General features: G+C 35.4%; 2 protein-coding genes across 15 annotated transcripts in view; one reads left to right on the forward strand and one right to left on the reverse strand.

Annotated features, from left to right (window-relative positions):
- PDSS1 (decaprenyl diphosphate synthase subunit 1) overlaps positions 1-1,170 on the forward strand; it is a 50,620-nt gene extending 49,450 nt beyond the window's left edge. For both annotated transcript variants that reach the window (XR_005235176.2, XM_008002595.3), the window contains exon 12: positions 711-1,170. Coding sequence is in view for 1 of the 2 variants with exons in the window: in XM_008002595.3 (XP_008000786.3) it covers positions 711-851 (141 nt within the window). In the remaining variant the exon portion in view is untranslated. The remainder of the gene's footprint in view (positions 1-710) is intronic.
- Positions 1,171-1,262: 92 nt separating this feature from the next.
- ABI1 (abl interactor 1) overlaps positions 1,263-23,418 on the reverse strand; it is a 119,499-nt gene continuing 97,343 nt past the window's right edge. For 2 of the 13 annotated variants that reach the window (XM_008002586.3, XM_008002583.3), the window contains 5 exons: positions 20,095-20,195; positions 13,731-13,904; positions 10,029-10,115; positions 5,995-6,180; positions 1,263-3,134 (listed from right to left, as the gene is read on the reverse strand). In XM_008002586.3, the coding sequence (XP_008000777.1) occupies positions 2,959-3,134; positions 5,995-6,180; positions 10,029-10,115; positions 13,731-13,904; positions 20,095-20,195 (724 nt within the window). In that variant the 3' untranslated portion in view covers positions 1,263-2,958. Of the gene's footprint in view, positions 3,135-5,994; positions 6,181-10,028; positions 10,116-13,730; positions 13,908-18,758; positions 18,840-20,094; positions 20,196-23,418 lie in introns of all 13 variants that reach the window. The other 11 variants (XM_008002585.3, XM_008002582.3, XM_008002590.3 and 8 more) reach the window with 7 other exon arrangements.

A 23,418-nucleotide genomic window follows, 5' to 3' on the forward strand; every position in this document is an offset into this window, starting at 1 on the left:
GGTTGCAGTGAGCCAAGATCGTGCCATTGCACTCCAGCCTGGGCAACAAGAACAAAACTCCATCTCAAGGAAAAAAAAAAAAAAAAAGAAAAATTAGCTGGGCGTGGTGGCATGTGTCTGTAGTCCCAGCTACTTGGGAGGCTGATGCAGGACAACTGCTTGAACCCGGGAGGTAGAGGTTGCAGTGAGCTGAGATCACGCCATGCACTCCAGTCCGGGTGACAGAGTGAGACCCTGTCTCAAAAAAAACCCAAAAACTAATGCATAAATTGAGTGCCTTTGGAAGAAAGGAACCTGATTTTCTTCATAAACCCTCTGTACTTTCATTTTGTTATGTCTTTATTCTTTATCTTTTAAGTTTTACTTGTGTTTTTTTTACATTTAAATGTATAACAATACTTTGTATGTAGAACTTTTGAGAAAGTCTAATACTTAAGTAAAAGGGGAAAATGGATGACCACGTAATATTGATGAGCTAGTTGCTTTGCATGCTAATAGAATAAAAATTTGCTTCAATATGAGAAAAAGGCCTAAAGGAAGTTAGCACTATGAGTCGGGAAAAGAACATTAGAGATGTAGTTTGACTGTTGAAACTGTAACCCTCAGCTAATCTGATCTCAAAACTATGTGTTCATTTATTATAGCAGGCAGTTAAAACGCTGATTCAGTCAGTGACAGGCATCTGTTCTGTTTTGTTCTGTATCTCGTAGAGTGATGGTGTGCAACAAACAACCTACCTCGCCCAGCAGTACTGCCATGAAGCAATAAGAGAGATCAGTAAACTTCGACCATCCCCAGAAAGAGATGCCCTCATTCAACTTTCAGAAATTGTACTCACAAGAGATAAATGACAACTCTTTCTGTTCTTTCTGGCAGCTATCTTACCAGACTGTGCCTAAAGAATTTTGTGGAATACACTGTTTGCTTCATGTGCAGATAACCAAAAATCATTTTAAAAGATATCAAACTTATTGATGGGCAATTTATTTTTTTTATTGCAAAAGTTTTTTCAGAAAACTTTTTAAATGTAATTAAACCATCTGAATCTGTCATTCTAGTCCTATAAATTATAATCAAGGTATCTTGATGGTTATATGTGGTATTGTTTACACTGTTAATATCCACATGTAAGGCCATTACACAAATAAATAATCGATGTTAAAATTCAAATGGTTTGTCTTGATTTACTGTGGGAGTAAAGATGAGAAAATGTGAGGTCTGCATTGAAGTCCACATCAGTTATATTTTAACAGTATCCAAAGTTTCATATAGGAGAATGGTTTATTATAAAAGACTGTACATAGAATTTAGACAACAGGTTATATACAAATTAAGAGAACAATCCACTTCAAAAATGGAAAGTAGAAGGTAGCTAGCTGATCACTAATGATACTTTGTTTAAAATTAACAAAGGCAAAATGCGTATGAAATAGTCACATTGATTTGGTAGCAGTAATGGTCTTTAATTTTCAGAAATAACTGTTTTGCACTAGTCTTACCATTCACTATGGTGTTACAAGTCTGTAACGTCCAGTACATAACTGTAATTTGAATTCCAAACAAATCCTCAATAACACGGAAACCCACACTTGAGTGCTCTACTTTAATATCCTAAGCAATATAGAATTATACACAAGAAGAGAAAACATCCCTCAGCCCTCCCTTAAATTAAGAGGAGACACACAAAGTGCATGTGTTGCATTTTGATTATGTCAAAAGACAATACAAGTCTGTTCATTAGGTAAATCTCTGTTCACTGATTAATATATGACCCACCTTCTTTCCCAATTATTTTATTTTAAAATTCTAATGTTGCTAGTGCCAGGTAATGGATTAAATAGTGCCTATTCACAAATCAACTGTATCCACTTTTACAATATGTAAAAGGTACTTTTAACTTCCTTTCATTGAACCAGTGTACAACAGTCCACTGCAAAACTGAAGGACTGACATGGCAATCCTTACGAATTTTACTTACAGAATGAATGCACACAATTTGACACATTTTCTTAGCTTCAAAGGATTCTTTAAAAAAGGAATTCAGTAGATTGACTTGTAAATAACCATTGCAGATTTTGAATCTGCAAAAACCCGTCACATTGCTGTTGGGACAGATTAAGATAAGGCTAAAATTTTTTTCCAAGTTAACATATTGAGAAAATAGAACCATAATTCTGCAATAAATCATTATCTTTTATTTTTTTTTTAAAAGCAAACCAGTGAAGGAAAGGACAAAAACCTTTGGTTCACTTATGTATTTATGAATGGAAAAAATTTATAATGCAAATTTCACTCATTAAAAAACTTAGGTACAAATTACAACATTACAGATAATTCTCTTTTTGCTTCTTTTGTTTCACATGGAGACCCTTGGAGACTCAATTCATGTTAAGACACCTAAGTATGAGTCCTCCAGGTAAATATTACACAAATGGGAAGCATCTTGGAATTTTTAAGTATATTTCAATACATAAATTTTTATGCATGCTTTAAACAAACAGTATTTTTTTTAAATGAGAGAATCTAACAAAAAAAGTCTGACCAGCACCAGCATTTAAATTTTCTGATTTTAATATTAGTCTGACATAGCGTTAGTAATCATGCTGCACTGAAACATGTAATGGTACAATCTGAATAATGATTCGTTAAATATTATACCCCACTTCCCCCAGAATATTTAGGCTGGTCATAAAGTTAAAAATGTGTAAGTAAGTACATAAGCATAATCAGTTATGGACAGCTTCTTGTATAAATTGCTATTTAGCAATACACAAACTGCCTCAAAGATTTATGCTTACACGTAGACATTCAATTTACCAATAAAACAGCATGTTCTGAAAATATGGGCACATTTTAAAACATATTAAGACAGTTCTGTTAACCATAATTGTCCCACAGTATGACTGAGTAATAAGAATCTACTTTAAAAGCCCAAAAAAAAAAAAAAAAAAAAAAAAATTAATCAGTATAGTGCATGATTGATTCAACATAGTTCCCAGGGAACAGACCAGTCACTCGATTGCAGACTCCTTCATACCAGCCATCATCATTCTTCTTTATAACATAAATGATTGCACCCTCCATAAATGACAGCTCATCATCCTTGTCTTTTGTATAATCATATATTGCAACAACTATGGAAAAAACAGTTGAAATATCACATGAATGCACTATATCCAACATTTACTTGAATTTTAAGACAAAGCCAATTAAATATATAGCACAGCAAAATCATTTTTATGAAGATATCTTAATTTTTGTATCTATCAATATAAGTAGGTCAGTGCCAACCATGTACTTATATCATTGGCTTAATCTTAGAGTCAAATGACAATCTGATTAGACTGAACAGGTCAATAGGTTCTGTCAATCACTTTAAGAAAGCTCTCTGAATTTCAGAATTTATTAGATGTTTCAATTCATTCAAATACCAAGTGCCTATATCATATACAAAGCACCGCTTTTCGAAATAATTATCAGGCAAAGCTGCATAGCCATTCAGTAAACCAGGTAACAACCCAAGCTATCTAATTTGAAAATACACAGTCACTGGAAGGTAAATCACATCCTACTCATTCAAGGACCCATGCTAATTTAAGGGACTGTTCCCAGATTTTTTCAAAAGAATATTTACTTACTTCAAAGGATTTTAATTAATATTTAGAGAACTTGGCAATTCTGTGGTGTCTGTAATTCTTTTCAGTTCAAGATATAGGTTGAGTAACCCTTATCTGAAATGCCTGGGATCAGAACTGCTTTGGATTTGGGTTTTTTTGTCAGACTTTGGAATTTTACACATATGTAATGAGATATCTTGGAGATGGGATCCAAGTCTAAACACAAAACTCATTTTTGTTTCACATACACCTTACACACATAGCCTGAAGGTAATTTTATTTTTCCCTTGGGAACACTGAATAAACTGTGTCATGTGCCTGCGTTCTGACTGTGACCCATCACATGAGGTCAGGTGTGGAATTTTCCACTTGCGGCATCATGTTGGAACTCACTGTGGATTTTGGAGCATTTTGAATTTGGGACTTTCAGATAGGGATGCTCAGCCTATATTCACTTCCTTTGCAAACTGCTGTGGAAAGCAATCTAAAGTGTATCATGGCCCATGGACAAATCCAAACCACTGCATTTTTTGTAAATAAAGTTTTATTGCAATATGGCCACATCTACTTACTCATGTACTGTCTATGTCCTTTTTCACGCTACAACAGCAGGACTGAGTAGTTGTGACAGAGACTGTATCGCCAGCAAAGTTTAAAATATTTACTCTCTGGCTTTATACCAAACAAAGTGTGCTCACCCCTAGTTCTTGGGAAGATACTTTTTAATCCTCCTCTGCTATCAAGTATATTACCCGATACATCATTCCAAATTTGTCAACTCATATAAATATGCTCCCATTTTCATAGTTAAATTTGCTTTACCAAGTAAGAAAATACGAGTAAAAACACAATTCAAGGCCACTCAAATTTATCATCCTCGTAAGTAACAACAGCTCTCTATTTGAAGGTATATGGGAATCTAAAGTAGAATATTTAAGACTTTCTTAACAATATGTAAATTATTTACCGTTTAAAAATATAAGGCCAGACGCGGTGGCTCACACCGCTAATCCCACCACTGGGAGGCTGAGACGGGCAGATCACTTGAGGTCAGGAGTTCAAGACCAGGCTGGCCAACATTGCAAAACCCCATCTCTACTAAAAATATAAAAGTTAGCTGGGCGTGGTGGCGGGCACCTGTAATCCCAGCTACTTAAGAGGCTGAGGCAGGAGAATTGCTTGAACCCAGGAGGCAGAAGTTGCAGTGAGCCGAGATTGCACCACTGCACTCCACACTGGGAGACAGAACAAGACTCCATCTCAAAAAATAAAACAATATAAAAGGAAAACAAATTTACTTTTGCCACATATCCAAAACTTGGGCAGGAAAGAATGCTGCTGGTCTCAAGAGCTACAGCTACTTGCTTAAAGACTGTTAACCCAATAAAGTCAATAGAAGGAAATATATCAAAGGCAACCAAAAGTGTTCAACTAAATCACAAGCATTTTTCAGAACTCTATAGAAATACAGATTTTATTTTATTTTTAATTGATTCCCATTTCTGCAAAAAGAAATACAGATTTTAAAATAGCACAGAACTGGATGAAAAAATAAAAACTCTAGAAACAGGATTTGTTTCTTCCCCACCTATATTTCTTAATAGATAATTATAGTGAATATTGGGTACTGTAGGTAAATTAGACTTTAGAGTAGTTCATAATTTCATGAAATATAATCCTGGTAATTTGTCTTCTCTTTTATAAAATCACCTAACTGACACCTTAATTGAGGCTTTTCTCATGATAGTACTAATATATTTTTAAAGACAGACGCTCCTCCACTTCCATATGATGGGGTTATGTCCCAGTAAACCCACTGTTTAGTGGAAAATATTGTAAATTGAAAGTACATTTTCAACCTATAACTTATATTTTTTTACTTATAACAGGTTTATCCAGACAAAGCTACATCATAAGTTGAGAAGCATACTGAATGCATATCATTTTTGTACCATCATAAAGTTGAAAAGATCCTAAACTGAACCATTGTAAATCAGGGACTGTCTATATTTAGATATGAAAGGTCATCAACAGAGCTTGACAGAACTTTCAAAATCTTTACTAATTACATATAACTCCATTTTTGTGCCTTAGCTGTTTCATCTATAAAATGCCATCCAGCAAGTTAATCTTCAGCTGAACACATATGTAGTTTGAAAGCAAATCTAACACTTCAATTTTAATTTAAAATACAAAGAAAGAATCCCCCTGTACACTGGGAATAATACAAAGCTTAGGAAGTAAGGTTTAAGTAAATCATCTTGGCTGGTAAGGCAGTTTAAAAGTCTGAGAAACATTGGACTAGATGTTCTTTATAGTTCTAAATTTCTACAATTAGGTTATATTCCTTCACATCAATTCAATGATTGTACCTTACCTTTCTCAATATAATTCTTGGGGGCCCAAGCAGGATCCCCATCTGCATATGGATCATTATACTGAACTACTGCAGCCTCCTCATCTTCATAATCCACTGGAGGTGGTGGTGGGGGAGGTGGAGAGTCATCAAACATGGGAATGTCATCTGGTGGAGGTGGTGGCGGTGGAGTTGGACTATCAGCAACTAAAAAGATTCATACGATTGATTTGAATCACAAATAAGTCTAGATGGAAAGTTATAAGTTAACAGAATTTAAGAAAGCTCTAACTTAAGTACAGCATGCACTATAATAAAACATGCAATGATTAGAAATAAAAGCTTGGTGTGTTAAAGTTTATGCTACTCAAGAATCATTTAAAAATAACAAAATGAGCTAAAAATAAGTGTATCTGGAAGTATTACAAATTAATGAATGCAGGGTGTTAGGAGACAATGTCTCTTTTTATAAGAATTATAGGAGTAGTTTCCTTATTCCAAGGTTCAGATCGGGACAAATGTTAACAACCTAAACTAAATCTATGTCACTTTTGTCATTTGGACTGCAGTAAACGATATAACATTACATTAATGGTTTGATCACTTTTCACTCTGCTCATTCATGCCCGATTTTGGCTTGAAACAGCTTTGGTTCCCTAAAAATTCAGTCTCCCATGGACAGATTTTTATTTCTTTGTTGATTATTGTTTGTTTTGATGGAGAGAAAGTTAAAGTTGGTGGTATTAGGTCTGCTTCTGTGTATAGATTTTCTACTCTGTTACTTACATTTTATAAGCTGAAAAAATGGAAAAAGAATCCCCAACCAGTAGAAAATCTAATTGAATATTTTTAAAAATGTTTATATTCATAATCAGTTTTTTTGTAGAAAGCAAGCTAAAATTTTGCATTATTGCTAGTAAAACATAAGCACGGGATGAGGGAAAGCCTAGATCCTGAAGATTCAATTTTCTAAGAATACATCAACAATTAAGATTTAAACATAAAGTGTTGAAGATGTAATTAAAAAAACAAACAAAAAGAAACTTATAGTAAACAAAACAATAAAAATGACTCATACCTCAAACTCTAGATGGTCGTGGTCAGTATGTATGTGTGTGCTTTACATAGTCAAAGGTGTAAACAGGGAAATGGGAAAATGTCAGGCTAGAGCTCTGTTCAATGAACTAGCATAATATCAGGTAAAAATGCTCCTGTTACTTAAAGAATTCAAAGCTGGAACCCAACTAGTGCTTAACTTAAATTTCTGATCCATAAAATTCTTTAAAAGTTCAAAAGACATATGAAAATGTTTTCATACAAATTGATACAGGAATTATATAATTCCTGCAGGGGAGAAGTTCATAATACAAACATACTAAATCAAATGCCAATTTCTGGGGCTATTTACGTGATCAAAGAAATCAGCCGTAATCTATTTGTCATACAGGTTTAAACGTTTACCCTCCTGGGAATAATGTGCTAAATATACAACCAAGGGCTCCAGGTTTAAAATATGTGCAGATAATGACCCTATTTCCATAACCACTTCAATGCTGTGATTTCTAGTTTATCCTCTTGAGAGATGAAAGAGCTATTAGAAAACAAATCCTGTATGGTAATGCTCACTCTAATACCTATCAGACGGGTCTACAATTCAATTTTCTGCCTCATTCCTAGATCCATTTTATCTTTGTCCATAACTTCCTCTATAAAACTTTTTGATATTATTGAGGAGAGGAAAATGGGTATGGACCCCTCCTGACATCAAACAGCCTTAGTTCATATCCTTAGTTTGACTTAATGTGTAAATTATATATGTGGGTACCTTGAATTTACTCTCGATTTATCACACTAGTTCAATGTTTTCACGAAACTGTCTTTATGTCCAACTGTTGTAAATCTACAGTCTTAACTTCAAATTATGGCAGAAGTCTTGGTTAATCTAATTCTCTGCATAATCATAAAGAGATGTAAACACACTGCTGACTTTTTTAGAGGCTGGTATCTTAAATTGAAACACTTATTAATAGGCTAACTGCAACATGCATTCATTATCATCCACTTTGAGTGTCATAATAAACTGGGTATTTAAGAGAAGAACACATAAAATTTGTACTTCATAAAACATTTAAAGTACTGATATATATTTTAACACCAATCTTCCTAACATACTTTCAAAGAAAACAGAAACCAAATAAAGTTAGGGAATCTGTGGCACAAGGAGAATCACTGACCCAAGTTCGTATGTTTGGTAAAAAGAACTAATACCAAGAGCCTCTTTAGCAAAGACCACACATGCCTAGAATAATGCACACTACTACTGGATTTCTATATAAAGAAAAGATTTACCAAATAGCTAGTCCGTCACCTTTGGACTCACAAAACTGATGTGCATTATGACTATTTTAAATTATTTCCTAATAATTGTTAGTGGTATGGCAGTTCAAAAGTTCACACTGGCTGTCTTTAAACTCTGCAGCATTAATGACCAGCAGTTTACCCTTACTCATTTATTTTTAAAAATAAGATTCACATCTATCTACCCATCCATCCATGCATTTATTTATTTTTGCACTCCTAGGCTGGAGTGCAGTAGTGCGATCATGGCTCACTGCAGCCTTGATGTCCTGACTCAAATGATGGCCCAGCCTCAGCCTCCCTAGTAGCTGGAACTACAGGCACATGCCACCACACCTGGCTAATTTTGTATTTTTTGTACAGACAGGGTCTTGCCGTGTTGCCCAAGCTGATAATTCATATCTTTTTAAAGGTTTGCACACATTAGGGTTTTCAAACACATATTAACAGTAAGGATGGCTTACACTCAGAAATGTCAACATTACGAAACAACATTTTATAACAAGCCAATTGGATCACACATTTCCTGAAGGAAGGGGCTTTTGTCTTAAACTGCTGGTATTCTTCACAGAGCCTGGCACATAACATTGAGTACACAAATATTTGACTGGCAGAAGGGAGGGAATGGGGAGAATAACATAATAGGGTCAGCAAAAGCTGAAGAATGGAATTTGCCACAATATATCGTCTTGGAGGATAGGCTGGGCAAGTGGATTATTCATTTGTTCAAACCATCCTGAGATTTATTTTCATGGTGATGGTCCAAATGAAGTAAATTAAAAATAGACCACATTACCATCAATATGCTATTCTAGCATATTATAATTCAGTAAAATAGTGGTATTTTTCACTTTATATAACATTCACTGTGATCATGCAGTTAGGATTATACATCTTCTGGAATTTCAAAAGTAACCAGGCAGTAATATAAACTAGTCTATCCTGATTAAAGCCATATATCCAAAATAACTTCCCCCCGCCCTCCAAAAAAAAAAATCCCTGAACTTCATTCAAGAGAAGAACTAAAAAAGTTAACTGATTTTCATATTCAGAAACAATCTTCGTGGGCCTGGATATAGCCAAAATGTGAAAAGGATGCTAAATTGCTTATCACTCACCCTGAAATGGATAGCATGAATGTAATTTACTTATTCTTGGTCATTCAATCTTATCCTAACAATGAACCTTTACGTAGATTCAATATCATGTATGTACGAAAATCTGAGGCTACAAAGCTTTCCCTAAACTTTTTTTGTAATTAAGGTGGGAAAACCTGCCCCAATTTCATATTAAATTTAATCTCATAGTGTATCTACCTATATCTTGATAAATTTATTAAAATAAAATATGCTTTCTAATTCTAATAACTATTAGAAGCTAAAAGTTCCCATACAATTTGAATTTTTGTGTTTGATTATTCTTTCCTTAAGAATATGTAAAGATCAGATCTCCTGTTTTAGGATCATGTAAAGACATAAGAAAACTGCAGCTTTGAAATTTATATGGGTCAGTAACCATGCACACAAAGAGAAAAAACTGAAGACCGTGCTCTTCAGTTTCAGTAACATATCTGCACCTATTTTCAAGATAAGATTAGCTTCTCAATAAAAGTAAGGAAAACGATGACTCATCGTCAGCCATGCATGCTATAAGGAGACAGCCTCTACTCTTCCATAGCTCAGTTTTTCCAAACTTACTGTTTTCCTGCACCCTGGCCACGAAGCCTGTGAGAGGTATCTGTGGAGTCAACTGAGGCATAGGGGGAGGGGGTGGAGCAATAGAAACTGGTAGCAACAACACAGTATGGGGGAAGTAAAACAGATAAAGGAAAGAAAAGGAAACAAACAAAAAGCAGAAGTCAGTTACAAGGACCACAAACATAAGTATGCAAAGAACAGTTTGCAAATGAAACAAAACAAAACAAAAAACAAAACAAAAACCTGCAGAACCTTCGAGTACATTTCCCACAAGCAAACCTAAAGGCCAAGTTGTGCTTAGCCAATTAATTAATTTTATAAAAGAACAAATATACTTAATTTAATCCTAATGTTCTATTGTTTGGGAAAGATTTAAATTTACCATCACATTCACTTTATTTAGTAAAATAAAAATTTCAAATTATAAGGAAAGACTTCTAAAATAGGTAACAATGAAATACCTACATAGGTTTCCAGAATTTTTTTTTTTTTTTTTTGCCGTAACTATAACAGGTTTGTCTAGCTTTAAGGTAATGTTGTAAGTTGGGACCCAAATAAATAAAACAAATATATAATAGCTGTTTATTTCATATATCAATAAAACTATTAATCACAGGTTTCCTTTAAAGACAGTTATTATTATATATCTAAATTCACACACAGCTCTCCAGGAAAAACTCTTGTTTGTAAAACAAGGTTGTGATTTTTTTAAGTTGGCAATTTTATTTTTAAAAATATCAGTCCTAAATTTACAAGGGAATATATCATGTTAATCATTCAGTTTCATGGGATATCTCAAAAGTGACCTTTTTATCACTGTTCTGAAAAAGGAAACCTGATCTCCAATAAGTTAAAATATGTAATTCTTTGCATTAATTTTTAACAACTCATTGGATAGCTTGAAACACATTCACATGTATTTGTGGAGATGACATAATTGACAGGAAATACCAAATACTCATGTATTAAAAATTATAACATATACTAGAAGTAAACATTCATATGCTTGTGACTTTGTCTCACTTTAACAAGTCAGTAATTGCCAAAGATTGCTTAGAAAAAGTCAGTAGGACTTGACAGGAAAATTTAGTCTGTTGGTAGTCACCAAGTAGTAACACTAAATTGATAGAGAAAAACAATTTATTGGTTACCAAGGATTAATCAAAAGGTTGTTTCAATTAATCTAACGTGCAAATTCTGTTGGCAAGCATAAAAATTTGAAAGAAGTTCAGTGTTCAAAGAAGTAACAAAGCAATTATGTGCATTAATATTCATTGTATAGCTAAAAATAACATTCAATTCACTATGAAACCAATCCTATTTCATTCTAATATGCTATAGAAGACTCTTAAATAAAAGGTTAGAGGTTTTGACTTAAAAAACAGAAAACTCTCACAAAGCTAAAAAAGTGTTTAGAAACAACTCTTAGTAACTAGCCATGCTGGTTAGTATGTAATGAAAAAGAAAAGCTATGCTGTGAAGATACTAATCATTACTACATTTAGACAGAAGGGAAAATGTGCACATCAAAACACTAAAAACATTCACATACTACTACTAGTAGTACAACACCAACAGTAACTCAGATTGAAGGATAATTAATTTGACAAAACATAATCATTTATTTAAAATTTTAGGCCAAATTTGCTTTCCAATATTCAAAAGAACGTGCTCATTAAAGTATCCTGTTTGAAAATAATCCACGCAAGCATTGCTAAAATAAAACAATAAAACTATGTATTATATAAAAGAGTCACCAAAAATCCTATTTGCAGAGTAAATTAAATGTCTAAAGTGGGGAAAAGGAAAATGATAAACAAAAAGATGGTATCTAAAAATTCAGAATATGAAAAAAATAAAGTTGACAAAACAAGTGAAGTAAATTATTAGATAATCTAGAATATTTAGACAGACACTGGCTACCTTTTGATACCAAATCTTAGGTAAAATCCTATTTAGTGAAGTTTAACACTTCTCAGTAGCTTTAATATTTTAGTCTGCATAAAAGCTATATACATTTTGGGATTACTCGTGAATTTTGATATTTCTGCTAAAGTGGTTTTCAATTCTTAGGAATTTTTGCTATAACATAATTTATCTTTAAATTTTAAACAAAAAACTAATGAGAACTTTCGGCTGGGCACAGTGGCTGACGCCTGTAATCCCAGCATTCTGGGAGGCTGAGGTGGGTGGATCACCTGAGGTCAGGAGTTCGAGACCAGCCTGGCCAACATGGTGAAATCCTGTCCCTACTAAAAATACAAAAATTAGCTAGGTATAGTGACAGGCACCTGTAACCCCAGCTACTCGGGTGGCTGAGGCAGGAGAATCGCTTGAACCTGGGAGGCGGAGGTTTCAGTGAGCCGAGATGCATTACTGCACTCCAGCCTGGGTGACAACAGTGAAACTCCGTCTCAAAAAAACACTTTCCCCTAGCTCTGCTTTAAGACACATATACAGGGCCGGGCGCGGTGGCTCAAGCCTGTAATCCCAGCACTTTGGGAGGCCGAGACGGGTGGATCACGAGGTCAGGAGATCGAGACCATCCTGGCTGACACGGTGAAACCCCGTCTCTACTAAAAAATACAAAAAACTAGCCGGGCGAGGTGGCGGGCGCCTGTAGTCCCAGCTACTCGGGAGGCTGAGGCAGGAGAATGGCGTGAACCCGGTTGGCGGAGCTTGCAGTGAGCTGAGATCTGGCCACTGCACTCCAGCCTGGGCCTCAGAGCGAGACTCCGTCTCAAAAAAAAAAAAAAAAAAAAAGACACATATACAGGTCATTCATTATAAATACAAAGAGCTTAAAGCAACCTCCTATGTAAATATGGAGAATTCACTGAGTATTAAGTGTTGTTATATAAACTAAAATAACATGTAGCTCTAGAAAGAGCCACAAAAGCCATGTAGGAAAGCTTGTCTTAGTCTATGCCCAGTAGGCACAACTGTAAGCTAAAAGCAAACAGTGGACAACAGTTTCATTTCTGATTTTGTTTTCTTTTTTGCATTGAACATCTTAATATGGAAAGTGATATTAATGACTACCCTACACTATTCTAACTTCCTAACATTATATGCTAAAACTATTTTCTTCTCTTATCAGCTTTTAAACACTGATTGCAATTAGTGTTGAGATGTGCAATTTGAGGTAAACAGAAGGAAATCAGAAGAAATTCCCACCATTAAAATTATTCAAAGACAGAGTAATTAAGCAGGCATCACAAACAGTTTTAATTGGTTTTGAACTCATTTCTGAATAGGTTAATGACCTTAAAAGTGATAGCCAGCAATTTCATTATATTAATTTAAAGGAAAACTTTGACAACGTTTGTGTCTTTAATTTTACCATTACTACGCTGTCTCAAACATGCCAATAAATTCAGTTTATTTCTGCAATGTTTTTGTTCTCTAGTTTTACTTATGTAATAAAATAGCATATTAAAGTTAAATTTTAGTATACTCAATATAGACATGTCTTGATAAATTTAGTTAAATATACTTGATAAGTCTAAATTTTGGAAGAGAAAGTGGTAAGCAATTACTCTTAAAATGGTATGGATTCAAGGACAAAATCCTAAAACAAAAATAAACATGAAACAGCATGGTTTTCAATTGTTGTCTATCACTGGCAAGAATAACAGTTTCAAATAATTTCCTTCAAAAGGAGCTCCACTGTTGCTGTATGCCTGCAAAGCACAAGCTTACTTGAATTTTGAGAATAAAGTGGACCTCCATTAACATGGGGCTGAGCAGAAAATTGAGCAGTCACAGAGGGAGTTCGTCTGTATCCACCAGAAGATGTCGAAGAAGTAGTAGAGTTGTGTCGAGATATCTGCCTGGTCATTGTGCCATACTGGGAACCAGGAGCTGAGCCCGGGGCTGCTGAAAAGCATTAGTCAAAGGCAACCAACAAAGAGACTTGAGCATTGTAATCACCTTAGATGGCAGAAAAAAGCGGGAGGGGGCCTCCGTAAGAAATATTTATTACTTTTTCAAGACCAAGGCACAAAATAAAGACAAAAGTAAAGATAAAAATCAAGTAACTTTATCTCCAAAGTCAAAAACAGAGAGAAAAAAAAACAGCTGCATGGAAAGCTGTAAAAGTAAATAAGCAATATTCCCAAGCTTTTAAAAAACACAATCCCAAATGATACTTTGCTAATATTATATATAATTTTTTTGTACATTTTCAAATATATAGCTTTTATATGTAAACTGTCTTTCCAATAAAATAAGTACCAAAAGACAGTGTGAGGTAGAAAGCATCAGTCTTTAGATGTAAGTAGATTCATGTCTGGTTTACAAACTTCTTCCTTTCCACTGACAAAACTTTCAGAATTTTGATTCACATTATGAGACTCTATCTAGCCAAATCCAAGTTAAACAATAAATTTTTATTTACTAGTATTTTTGAGTTTTTATTGAATTAGCAGTTGTTAGTATCAATACATATTAAGTAAAATCATTTTTTAAGAAAAGTACCATTTCTAGTTTCAAAGCACTTTCATGTAATGTCAGATTTGTTGTAGATCCCCAAATTTTTAAGATTAACATACATTTTCCCTATTAAATTTTTATAACTGACAAAAGCAGAACATTTTTTGACTCTATAAAATATGGCATTTTAAGGCAGTTTTGTTTAGAAAATCTATTCTCTTTCTCCATGCCTGGAGAGCTTCTTTTCCATAGTACATCCAAAGCATCTGCTTTTTAAAAAAAAAAATTAGCATGCTCATATATATATTTTCATCAGTTAATATTGAAACTGATGAAAATATTAATACTTAACATTGTATTAAGTGTCATCTTTCCCAACATTTCAAAAGTTTCATATTTAAAACGTTAATAGAGTTCAAAGCCTCTAAAGTTAACTATACTTTCCAAGGTTAACTTCAGGATTATTATTATTATTTTCCTTGCCCCATCTAAACAACAAACAATGACAGAGTAAGTAAAAAGTCAGTGTCCCAGTTTATCTTCATTCAGTTGTCTAATCATTCTTAGAGATCACACAAGGTATTAGATAAAACCATACAGCAGAGGTTGTTCATTAAGACAAGTGCTGATCTAACATTTTGGAACTCCCAAGTCATAGGCAGTCACTAATTATTTGAATCATCCACATGCTCATTTTCTAAATAGAAAACAGTTTAAAAATAATTGTCTATTCAAAAGCCTTCGTGAATAAGTAATTTTGGACAGCTAGGTTTTTCCAGAGAGCCAAGAAATAAGCATTTAAGGGCCAGGTGCGGTAGCTTATGCCTGTAATCCCAGCACTTTGGGAGGCCGAGGCAGGCGGATCACCTGAGTTTAGGAGTTTGAGATCAGCCTGGCCAACATGGCGAAAACCCGTGTCTACTAAAAATACAACAATTAGCCAGGTATGGAGGCACACGCCTGTAATCCCAGCTACTCAGGAGGCTGAGACAGGAGAATGACTTGAACCCGGGAGATGGAGGTTTCAGTGAGCCAAGATTGCACCACTGTACTCCAGCCTGAGTGACAGAGCAAGACTGCGTCTCAAAAAAAAAAAAAAAAAAAAAAGAGTAAGTCTTTAACTGTTTTTGTTTTTAGTTTTTTATTTTGGATAAAGAGTCTGACTCTGTCGCCCAGGCTGGAGTAGAGTGGTGGGATCACAGCTCACTGCAGCCTCAACCTCCTGGACTCAAGAAATCCTCCTACCTCAGCCTCCTGAGTAGCTGGGGATACAGGAGAGGGCCACCAAACCCAGCTAATTTTTTATGTTTTGTAGAGACAGAGTCTCACTATGTTGCCCAGGGTGGTCTTGTCCTGGGCTCAAGCAATCCTCCCACCTTGGCCTCCCAAAATGCTGGATTATAGGTGTGAGCCACCACTCCCAGCCAACCATTTTTAATAGAAATCTCTGTAAAAGGATTTTACATTTCTCTGGCTTGTATAAAAAAGTGTATAGAATCCGAGTTATTTTTGTTGGTGATTCAAGAACAAAAGCCAATCATTTAGCAATTCTGAGCCTATTTTAGAATTTAACATTTTATCATAAAATAAATAATGCCAAACGGTGTGCGATTTATATGCATCATTATGTGTTATACATGTGAATTATACACATACGTGTGTATAAAAAAATCTAAATAATACAACAGCCCAAGAAATCGAATATTAACAAGATCACTGAGGCTTCCTGTGTGCTCTTCTCCTGGATTCCGACCCCCACAAGGTATATGTTAAACATTTTCTTTCTTTTGTAAATAGTTTTTACCATATATATATACACACACACATACACATATATAACCTTAAACAATACACATAGTTTTTACAAATTTATAAACTTTTGTAATGGAATGAATCTATACATATTGTTGAATTGCTCTTTTTCTTGATAATATTTTCAAAAATTCATCCATGTGGCTATGTATATCAGTCATTCATTTTTGCTATTTTATTTGTATGTAAATATATAATTTATTTATCCATTCTACTACTATTAGACATTTTGGTTTTATTGAGATTTATGCTATCAATACTACCACTATGAACATTCCTAAATATAATTCCTGAATCTCTAGGACAGTGGTTCTCAAACTTCATCATTGATCAGTATTTCTTAAGGCCTTGTGTTTTGTTTAAGATGGGGTCTCATTCTGTCACCCAGGCTACAGCGCAGTGGCACAATCTCAGCTGTCTGCAACCTCCACCTTTCAGGCTCAAGCCATCCTCCCACCTCAGCCTATCGAGTAGCTGGGGCTACAGGCATGCACCACCATGCCCGGCTACATTTTTTGTATTTTTTGCAGAGATGAGGTCTTGCTATGTTGCCCAGGCTGGTCTCGATCTCCTGGATCAAGCAATCTGCCTGCCTCAGCCTCCCAAGGTGCTAGGATTACAGGCGTGAGCCACTGTGCCCGGCCTGACAGCTTGTTATAATACAGACTGCTGGCCCCATCCTCAGTTTCCAGACTGAAGTAGGTCTAGAAGGGACCTGTGAATTTGTATTTCTAACTAGTTCTCAGATACTGATTGTCTGGGGATGACACTCTGAAAACCACTGCTCTAGGACAGCAGTTTTCACACTTTTTGGTCTTAGGGTCCACTCTTAGACAACCCCAAAAGCCTTTTGTTGACATGGGTTATAGCTGTAGATAATTACATTAGATACTAAAACTGATATATCTTTAAAACATATGAATACACAAGTACACATTTCATTAGAAGTCAAAGCAATGACTTTATCATACTTCATGCAGCTTCTAGAAAATCCCACCATATAGTTATAACAAAATGAGAATGAAAAGGACAAATAATGAATAGATCTCTGACCTCAAAAACTCCATGAAAGAATCTTGGTAATCCTCTAACCATATTTTGAGAACTAGTATTCTAGGGTAAATACGTAGAAATGAAATTGATAAATCTAGGGTAGGTACATGTTCAACTTGACTAGGTAACAACAAATTACTTTCTGAAGTGAGTGTACACATTAATAAACTCCCACCAGCAATTTGCTTTCCTCACCAACACTGATACTAGCAAACTTCTACCTTTTAACCTGTCTGCTGGATATAAAATAGTATTTCACTGTGGTTTTAATTTTAATTCTCCTGAATATTAATTGAGTTGAGGCCATTTTTTTCTCACAGATTTTCTACTAACAATTTCTATTCTTAGGGTTTTTTTTGTTGTTGTTGTTTTTTTTTTTTTTTTTTTTTTTTTTTGAGACGGAGTCTCGCTCTGTCGCCCAGGCTGGAGTGCAGTGGCCAGATCTCAGCTCACTGCAAGCTCCGCCTCCCGGGTTCACGCCATTCTCCTGCCTCAGCCTCCCGAGCAGCTGGGACTACAGGCGCCCGCCACCACGCCGGGCTAGTTTTTTGTATTTTTTAGTAGAGACGGGGTTTCACTGTGTTAGCCAGGATGGTCTCGATCTCCTGACCTCGTGATCCGCCCGTCTCGGCCTCCCAAAGTGCTGGGATTACAGGCTTGAGCCAAGGGTCTTCATTTTATTACCTCCTTTCTCTTTTCCTTGGTATGTGCAGATGTTTTGAAAAGATATGCTATTAGACAGCTTTATTTCACCTAACCTGAAACTCAGCTCTCATTATTTGAACACCTCATTATCCATTTCTACTCAGATTACTGTGATTGTGTATTTCTAGACTCAATGGTTTTTACATTGACATTTAAAATACATTTAAAATTCCTTATATGCTCAGTTCAGTCATCCCCAACTTGTGAACAATTTAAATGCATTTTATCGAGAAAACTATTTCATGGCATCCTGAGATGTCATAAAAACTGGGCCATATCAGAGTTTTTCAAACTATGATCCACAGGAAAGCCTCAGAGTACCCCGTCCCACATGTATCATTTGCCTTTCAATTTTTCTCCTCCTGTCCCCACCTTCACCCTGATCCTTTGACTGTTGTATATAACAGAGAGTTCCAAATTAAGTTTCACTTATGCTGGGCGGGGGGATTAGACTAGAAAAATCTAAACAAACAACAAATAAAAAACATATTAAGTTGGTTATAAACCAAGCACTTTATAGTATAGAAAAAGTTGTTTTATATTTGTTTACTGTGTAAGTGCAGAAGCCTTTCACCAGAAGTTAGTGATATTAGATTTAATACTTTAATCTTTGTATTATCACCTGCAACCTAATAACTATAAATGCTAGCACTCTACTAGCACAGAGGAGTTCATTATGAATTATGTAAAGTGAGTTCAATGGCTGCAATGGCTATGCAATCTCACCTATCACAGTGCTCACTGGGAGAAGTGGTGCCAGAGGTGGTGCTGGTGGAGCTCCAGAAGGAGGAGGGACAGAAATGTTTTCTAATAAAATAGTTTATAATTCAGGTCAGAGTACAAGAAAAGAAAACTCAACATTTTGAAACAGCAAGAAAGTACAATATATCGGAAATAAAAAGAAAAAAGATACCCACATGTAAAGCATGCTCAAATGAGTATGAATTTTGTAGGTAAAGAGGCTACCAAATTTATACCTGCCTTAACTATCAAATATGCCTATGTTTATAAGTGGCTTTTTCTCCTTTTTCAAAAATATGCTTGAAAAGCTAAGAATTTTTTTCTAACATTTTTCATTATATTTTAAAAATATACATTTTTAACAATATAAAAAATCTCCATTTCATTTACTAAAAATCAAGAGGCTAATTTAATGCCCTCCAAGGATTTTTGAAATTTTCATACTTTCTGAAAGTAAAATAACTTTCCTATCTTAATCTTATTTTACATGTATTGCATTTTATTGAAATATATATTGAATATCACAGATAAATGTAGTAAAGTCACAAAATAAGCAAACACCAAAGCAGATACTGGACTGCAAGGCAACATTAAAACTCCTAGAAACATAATTCACCTTTATAGACACTGATTCTCCAGCTGGAGTATCACAAAATACTGGTTTGCTCTTGAAATAATAAATGTCATTCTTGACTAGTATGCTAGGCAAATACAGTCAGCCCTCCATACCCATGGGTTCGTCGTTCCCGAATTCAATCAATAATAGGTCAAAAATATTTCAGGGAAAAAAGGGGATGGCTACATCTGTACTGAACATGTACAGACTTATTTTTCTTGTCACTATTCCCTAAACAATACAGTATAACTATTTAAGTAACACTTATATTGTATTAGGTATTATAAGTAATCTAGGGATGATTCAAACAATATGAGAGGATGTGTGTAGGTTATATGCAAGTACTACACCAGTTTATAGAAAGGACTTGAGCATCCATGCATTTTGGTATCTGCAGGGGACCTTGGAACCAATCCCCTACGGACACTGAGGAATGAATACATTTCTAAAGCAAAATGGCTAACAAAAAGTTATTTAACAAAACTACTTAATATACAGTATATATGGAGAAACAGCTGGCAAAATCCTACAGACTTTGTGAAAAACAATCTAAAAACATTGTTAAATTTGTTATCAGCCTTTATTCTAGCAACAATCACAAATTTAATTAATAATTTTACTCAATGTGACTAATTTATTTCAGCCTTCCGCAATAAAGCTCATAAATATTATCATGTATTAAACACAGATTAATAAATAACACACCTGGTCCAATAGTGGGTGGCGAAGGTGTAGGCACAGCAATGGGAATGCCAATACTACTGCTACCACTGTTTTCTCGACTTCCACTTCCTCCGCTACTTCCACTGAAAAGAAAAAAAAAATTGTGAAAAACCAATTCTAGAGACATATTTTAAAAAAAACTGTAATCACCCAAGGTCACTGAATACTCCTTTTATGTCATATAGTCATCCCTCAGTATCCTTGGAGGGTTGGTTTCAAGAACCCCCTTGGATACCAAAACCCACAGATGTTCAAGTCCTGCAGTTGGCCCTACAGAACCAGCGGATATGAAAAGTCGGTCTTCCGTATCCACAGGTTCTGCATCCCATGAATACTGTATTTTCAACCTGAGACGGGCTGACTCTGGGAACGCAGAACCTGAGGAAGGAAGGGAGGGAGGGAGAGAGGAAGCGGGGAAGGGAAGGAGGGAGGTAGGAAGGGAAGGAGAGATGGAGGGAGGGAGGGGAGAGGGAGGAAGGAAGGGAATGGGAGGGTGTGTGTGTGTGTGTGTGTGTGTGTGTGTGTGTGTAACAAAAATTTTTTTAACTATTCATCACAAACCTTAATCCTAATATTTGAAATGGTTTCCTCTACTTCTCAACCTATCTGGAACCAATATAATGATAACTCAGTACTTAAAACCATCTCTGCTGAAGTATTTACCACCAACAAAATCTTACAGTACAATGAATCAACAAGTGTTTATTCAAAACCTGCTATGAAGAGCAGTGAGCAATGCAGTCATGAACCACACCGTCTGAAGCTCATAATGGGAAAACTGACATGAAAAGGTAATGTAACAGATACAACAAAAGAGAAAGTACAAATAATGTGGAAGTAAATTAAAAGGGTAATCCATTCTAGTCTAAAATTAATATGAAAACTTCCTCTCATCTCAAAGAAAGGTGATAACACAGACATTTTCTGGAAAATAAGCATAATGACAAAGAAAGACAATAGTGAAGTTTCAGTGTGGTCATTCTAGAATAGTTGCTACTGATAAACTCTAACCAACTCCTTACTACTATTCTACTTCCTGTGGATGTACTGTCCTGTTAGCTCTAGGACGTGGCTCTCTCTAATTGTTTCTAGTAAGGTATGGCACAAGCCTTACTTCTTGTAAGGTATGGCACAAACAACTAGATCTTGTGCCATCTAGTTGTTTATAGTAATGTGTGTACATGTGTAAAAACATATATTTGTGCACATGTATCCTTACACTCCCTATTATGTCTTAAAATCTATATGATTTGCTCAATGAGCCCAGAAATTTAAAGGGCAAAGATTTGCAATGCCTGGATAAGATTTTTATTTTCTTCTGCAATATGATCATTCTATAATTAGATTATCATATGCTAATGGAAGAAAAAGAAAAAAGCCATTTATATAACAGGCACAGCTTAGATGTGAAGACCTCCCTAACTCCCTCAAGCCAGGTGATCAATACTTAGCTTTGTGCTATCACTGCATCATAGACATATGAGTATTTATCCTCTTATTATGCTCCTCTTCAATTACTGTCTTTTTTCCAACAAGGGGCTGGCAAATTACAGCCTGTGGGCTAAAACTGGTCCATTGCCCTATTTTTACTACCTGTGAGTTAAGAATGTATTTTACATTTTTTAATAGTTAAAAAAATCAAAAGAGGAATAATATTTTGTAACACATTAAAATTATATGAAATTAGAATGTCAGTGCTATAAATAAAGTTTTACTGGAACACAGCCACATTCATTTACGTATTGTCAATGGCTGCTTTTGTGCTATAATGACAGATCTGAGTAATTGCAACAGAAACCATATGGCCCACAAATCCTAAAATATTGACAATCTGGCCCTTTATAGAGAAAGTGTGCTGATCCCTGTTCTAACAGAATGAGCTCTTGGAAAAAGAACTATGCCTTATTGGCAAATGCCTAATATCTAATGAAACAACATTTAATAACTGTTTGCTGAATATGATTAAACTATGCTTCCACTATAGAGAAAACCTATACTTTGATCCGATAGTTCAAATAACAACAAAGAGAACAATTTTGTTCCTCAAAGAACTTGACTTGATACAGTATCTGCAGACACCAACTTAACAATTTGTTTACTAACAGTGGCAACAGTAATAAATACCACTTACCTAGCATCTCGCATCTCGATATACCCTATTTAGTGGAATTCCCATAAATCATTTTGATAAGTTATCTCTCATTTACCAACGTAAGAGTGAAGGCAAAAGAGAGGTTCCCTGCCCACGTTATTAAGTGAGAGAGAAAACTAAAGAATAAAACAAACTTGGTTATAAAATAAATTTATCTGGTTTTATAAAGCACTCAAAAATTGAAGTGGCTACATTTTGGGGGAAGAAGGTCGAGGCAATAACTGGGAAGGAGCTTGAGAGGCTTCTGGGTTGCTGATAATGTTCCATTTTCTGATCTGGGTGACGGTTATATGAGTGTGTGTCCATCCATCAAGCTGTATACTTAATAAAGGGGATACTTTTCTGAATGTTATACTCTGTAACTAAATTCTAAAAAATCCACCGGGTAATTGATTTTTAGGACATTCAAAAATAATAAATACAAGGCCGGGAGCGGTGGCTCACGCCTGTAATCCCAACACTTTGGGAGGCCGAGGTGGGCAGATCACCTGAGGTCAGGAGTTAGAGACCAGCCTGGGCAACCTGGTGAAACCTCATCTCTACTAAAATACAAAAATTAGCCAGGCATGGTAGCGTGCCCCTGTAATCCCAGCTTCTCTGGAGGCTGAGGCAGGAGCATTGCTTGAGCCTGGATGGCAGAAGTTGCAGTGAGCCGAGATCGCGTCACTGCACTCCAGCCTGGGTGACAGAGCTAGACTCCATCTCCAAAAAGATAATAATAATAATAATATAACATATTCTAGTATACTGATTCTCTTGAAAGTCTCCCTCAGATTTAACTTCAATCTTCTTTCCTTCAATCTCTGAAAGTTTAAATCACGTTGTATAATTCCTATGATAGTTAATCTTTTCTCCAAAAGTATTTGAGTGGTTTGCCTTAAATTTTTTTAAAAGAGCATTTTAAAACATTCTTAGGGCCAGGCACGGTGGCTCACACCTGTAATCCCAGCACTCTGAAAGGCCAAAGCGGGTGGATCACCTGAGGTCAGGAGTTCAAAACCAGCCTGACCAACATGCAGAAACCCTGACTCAACTCAAAATTAGCCAGGTGTGGTGGCACAGGCCTGTAGTCCTAGCTACCTGGGAGGCTGAGACAGGAGAATCGCTTGAACCTAGGAGGCAGAGGTTGCAGTGGGCCGAGATTGCACCACTGC

Source organism: Chlorocebus sabaeus, chromosome 9 (assembly GCF_047675955.1).
Source record: "Chlorocebus sabaeus isolate Y175 chromosome 9, mChlSab1.0.hap1, whole genome shotgun sequence".
Lineage (NCBI taxonomy): Eukaryota > Metazoa > Chordata > Mammalia > Primates > Cercopithecidae > Chlorocebus > Chlorocebus sabaeus.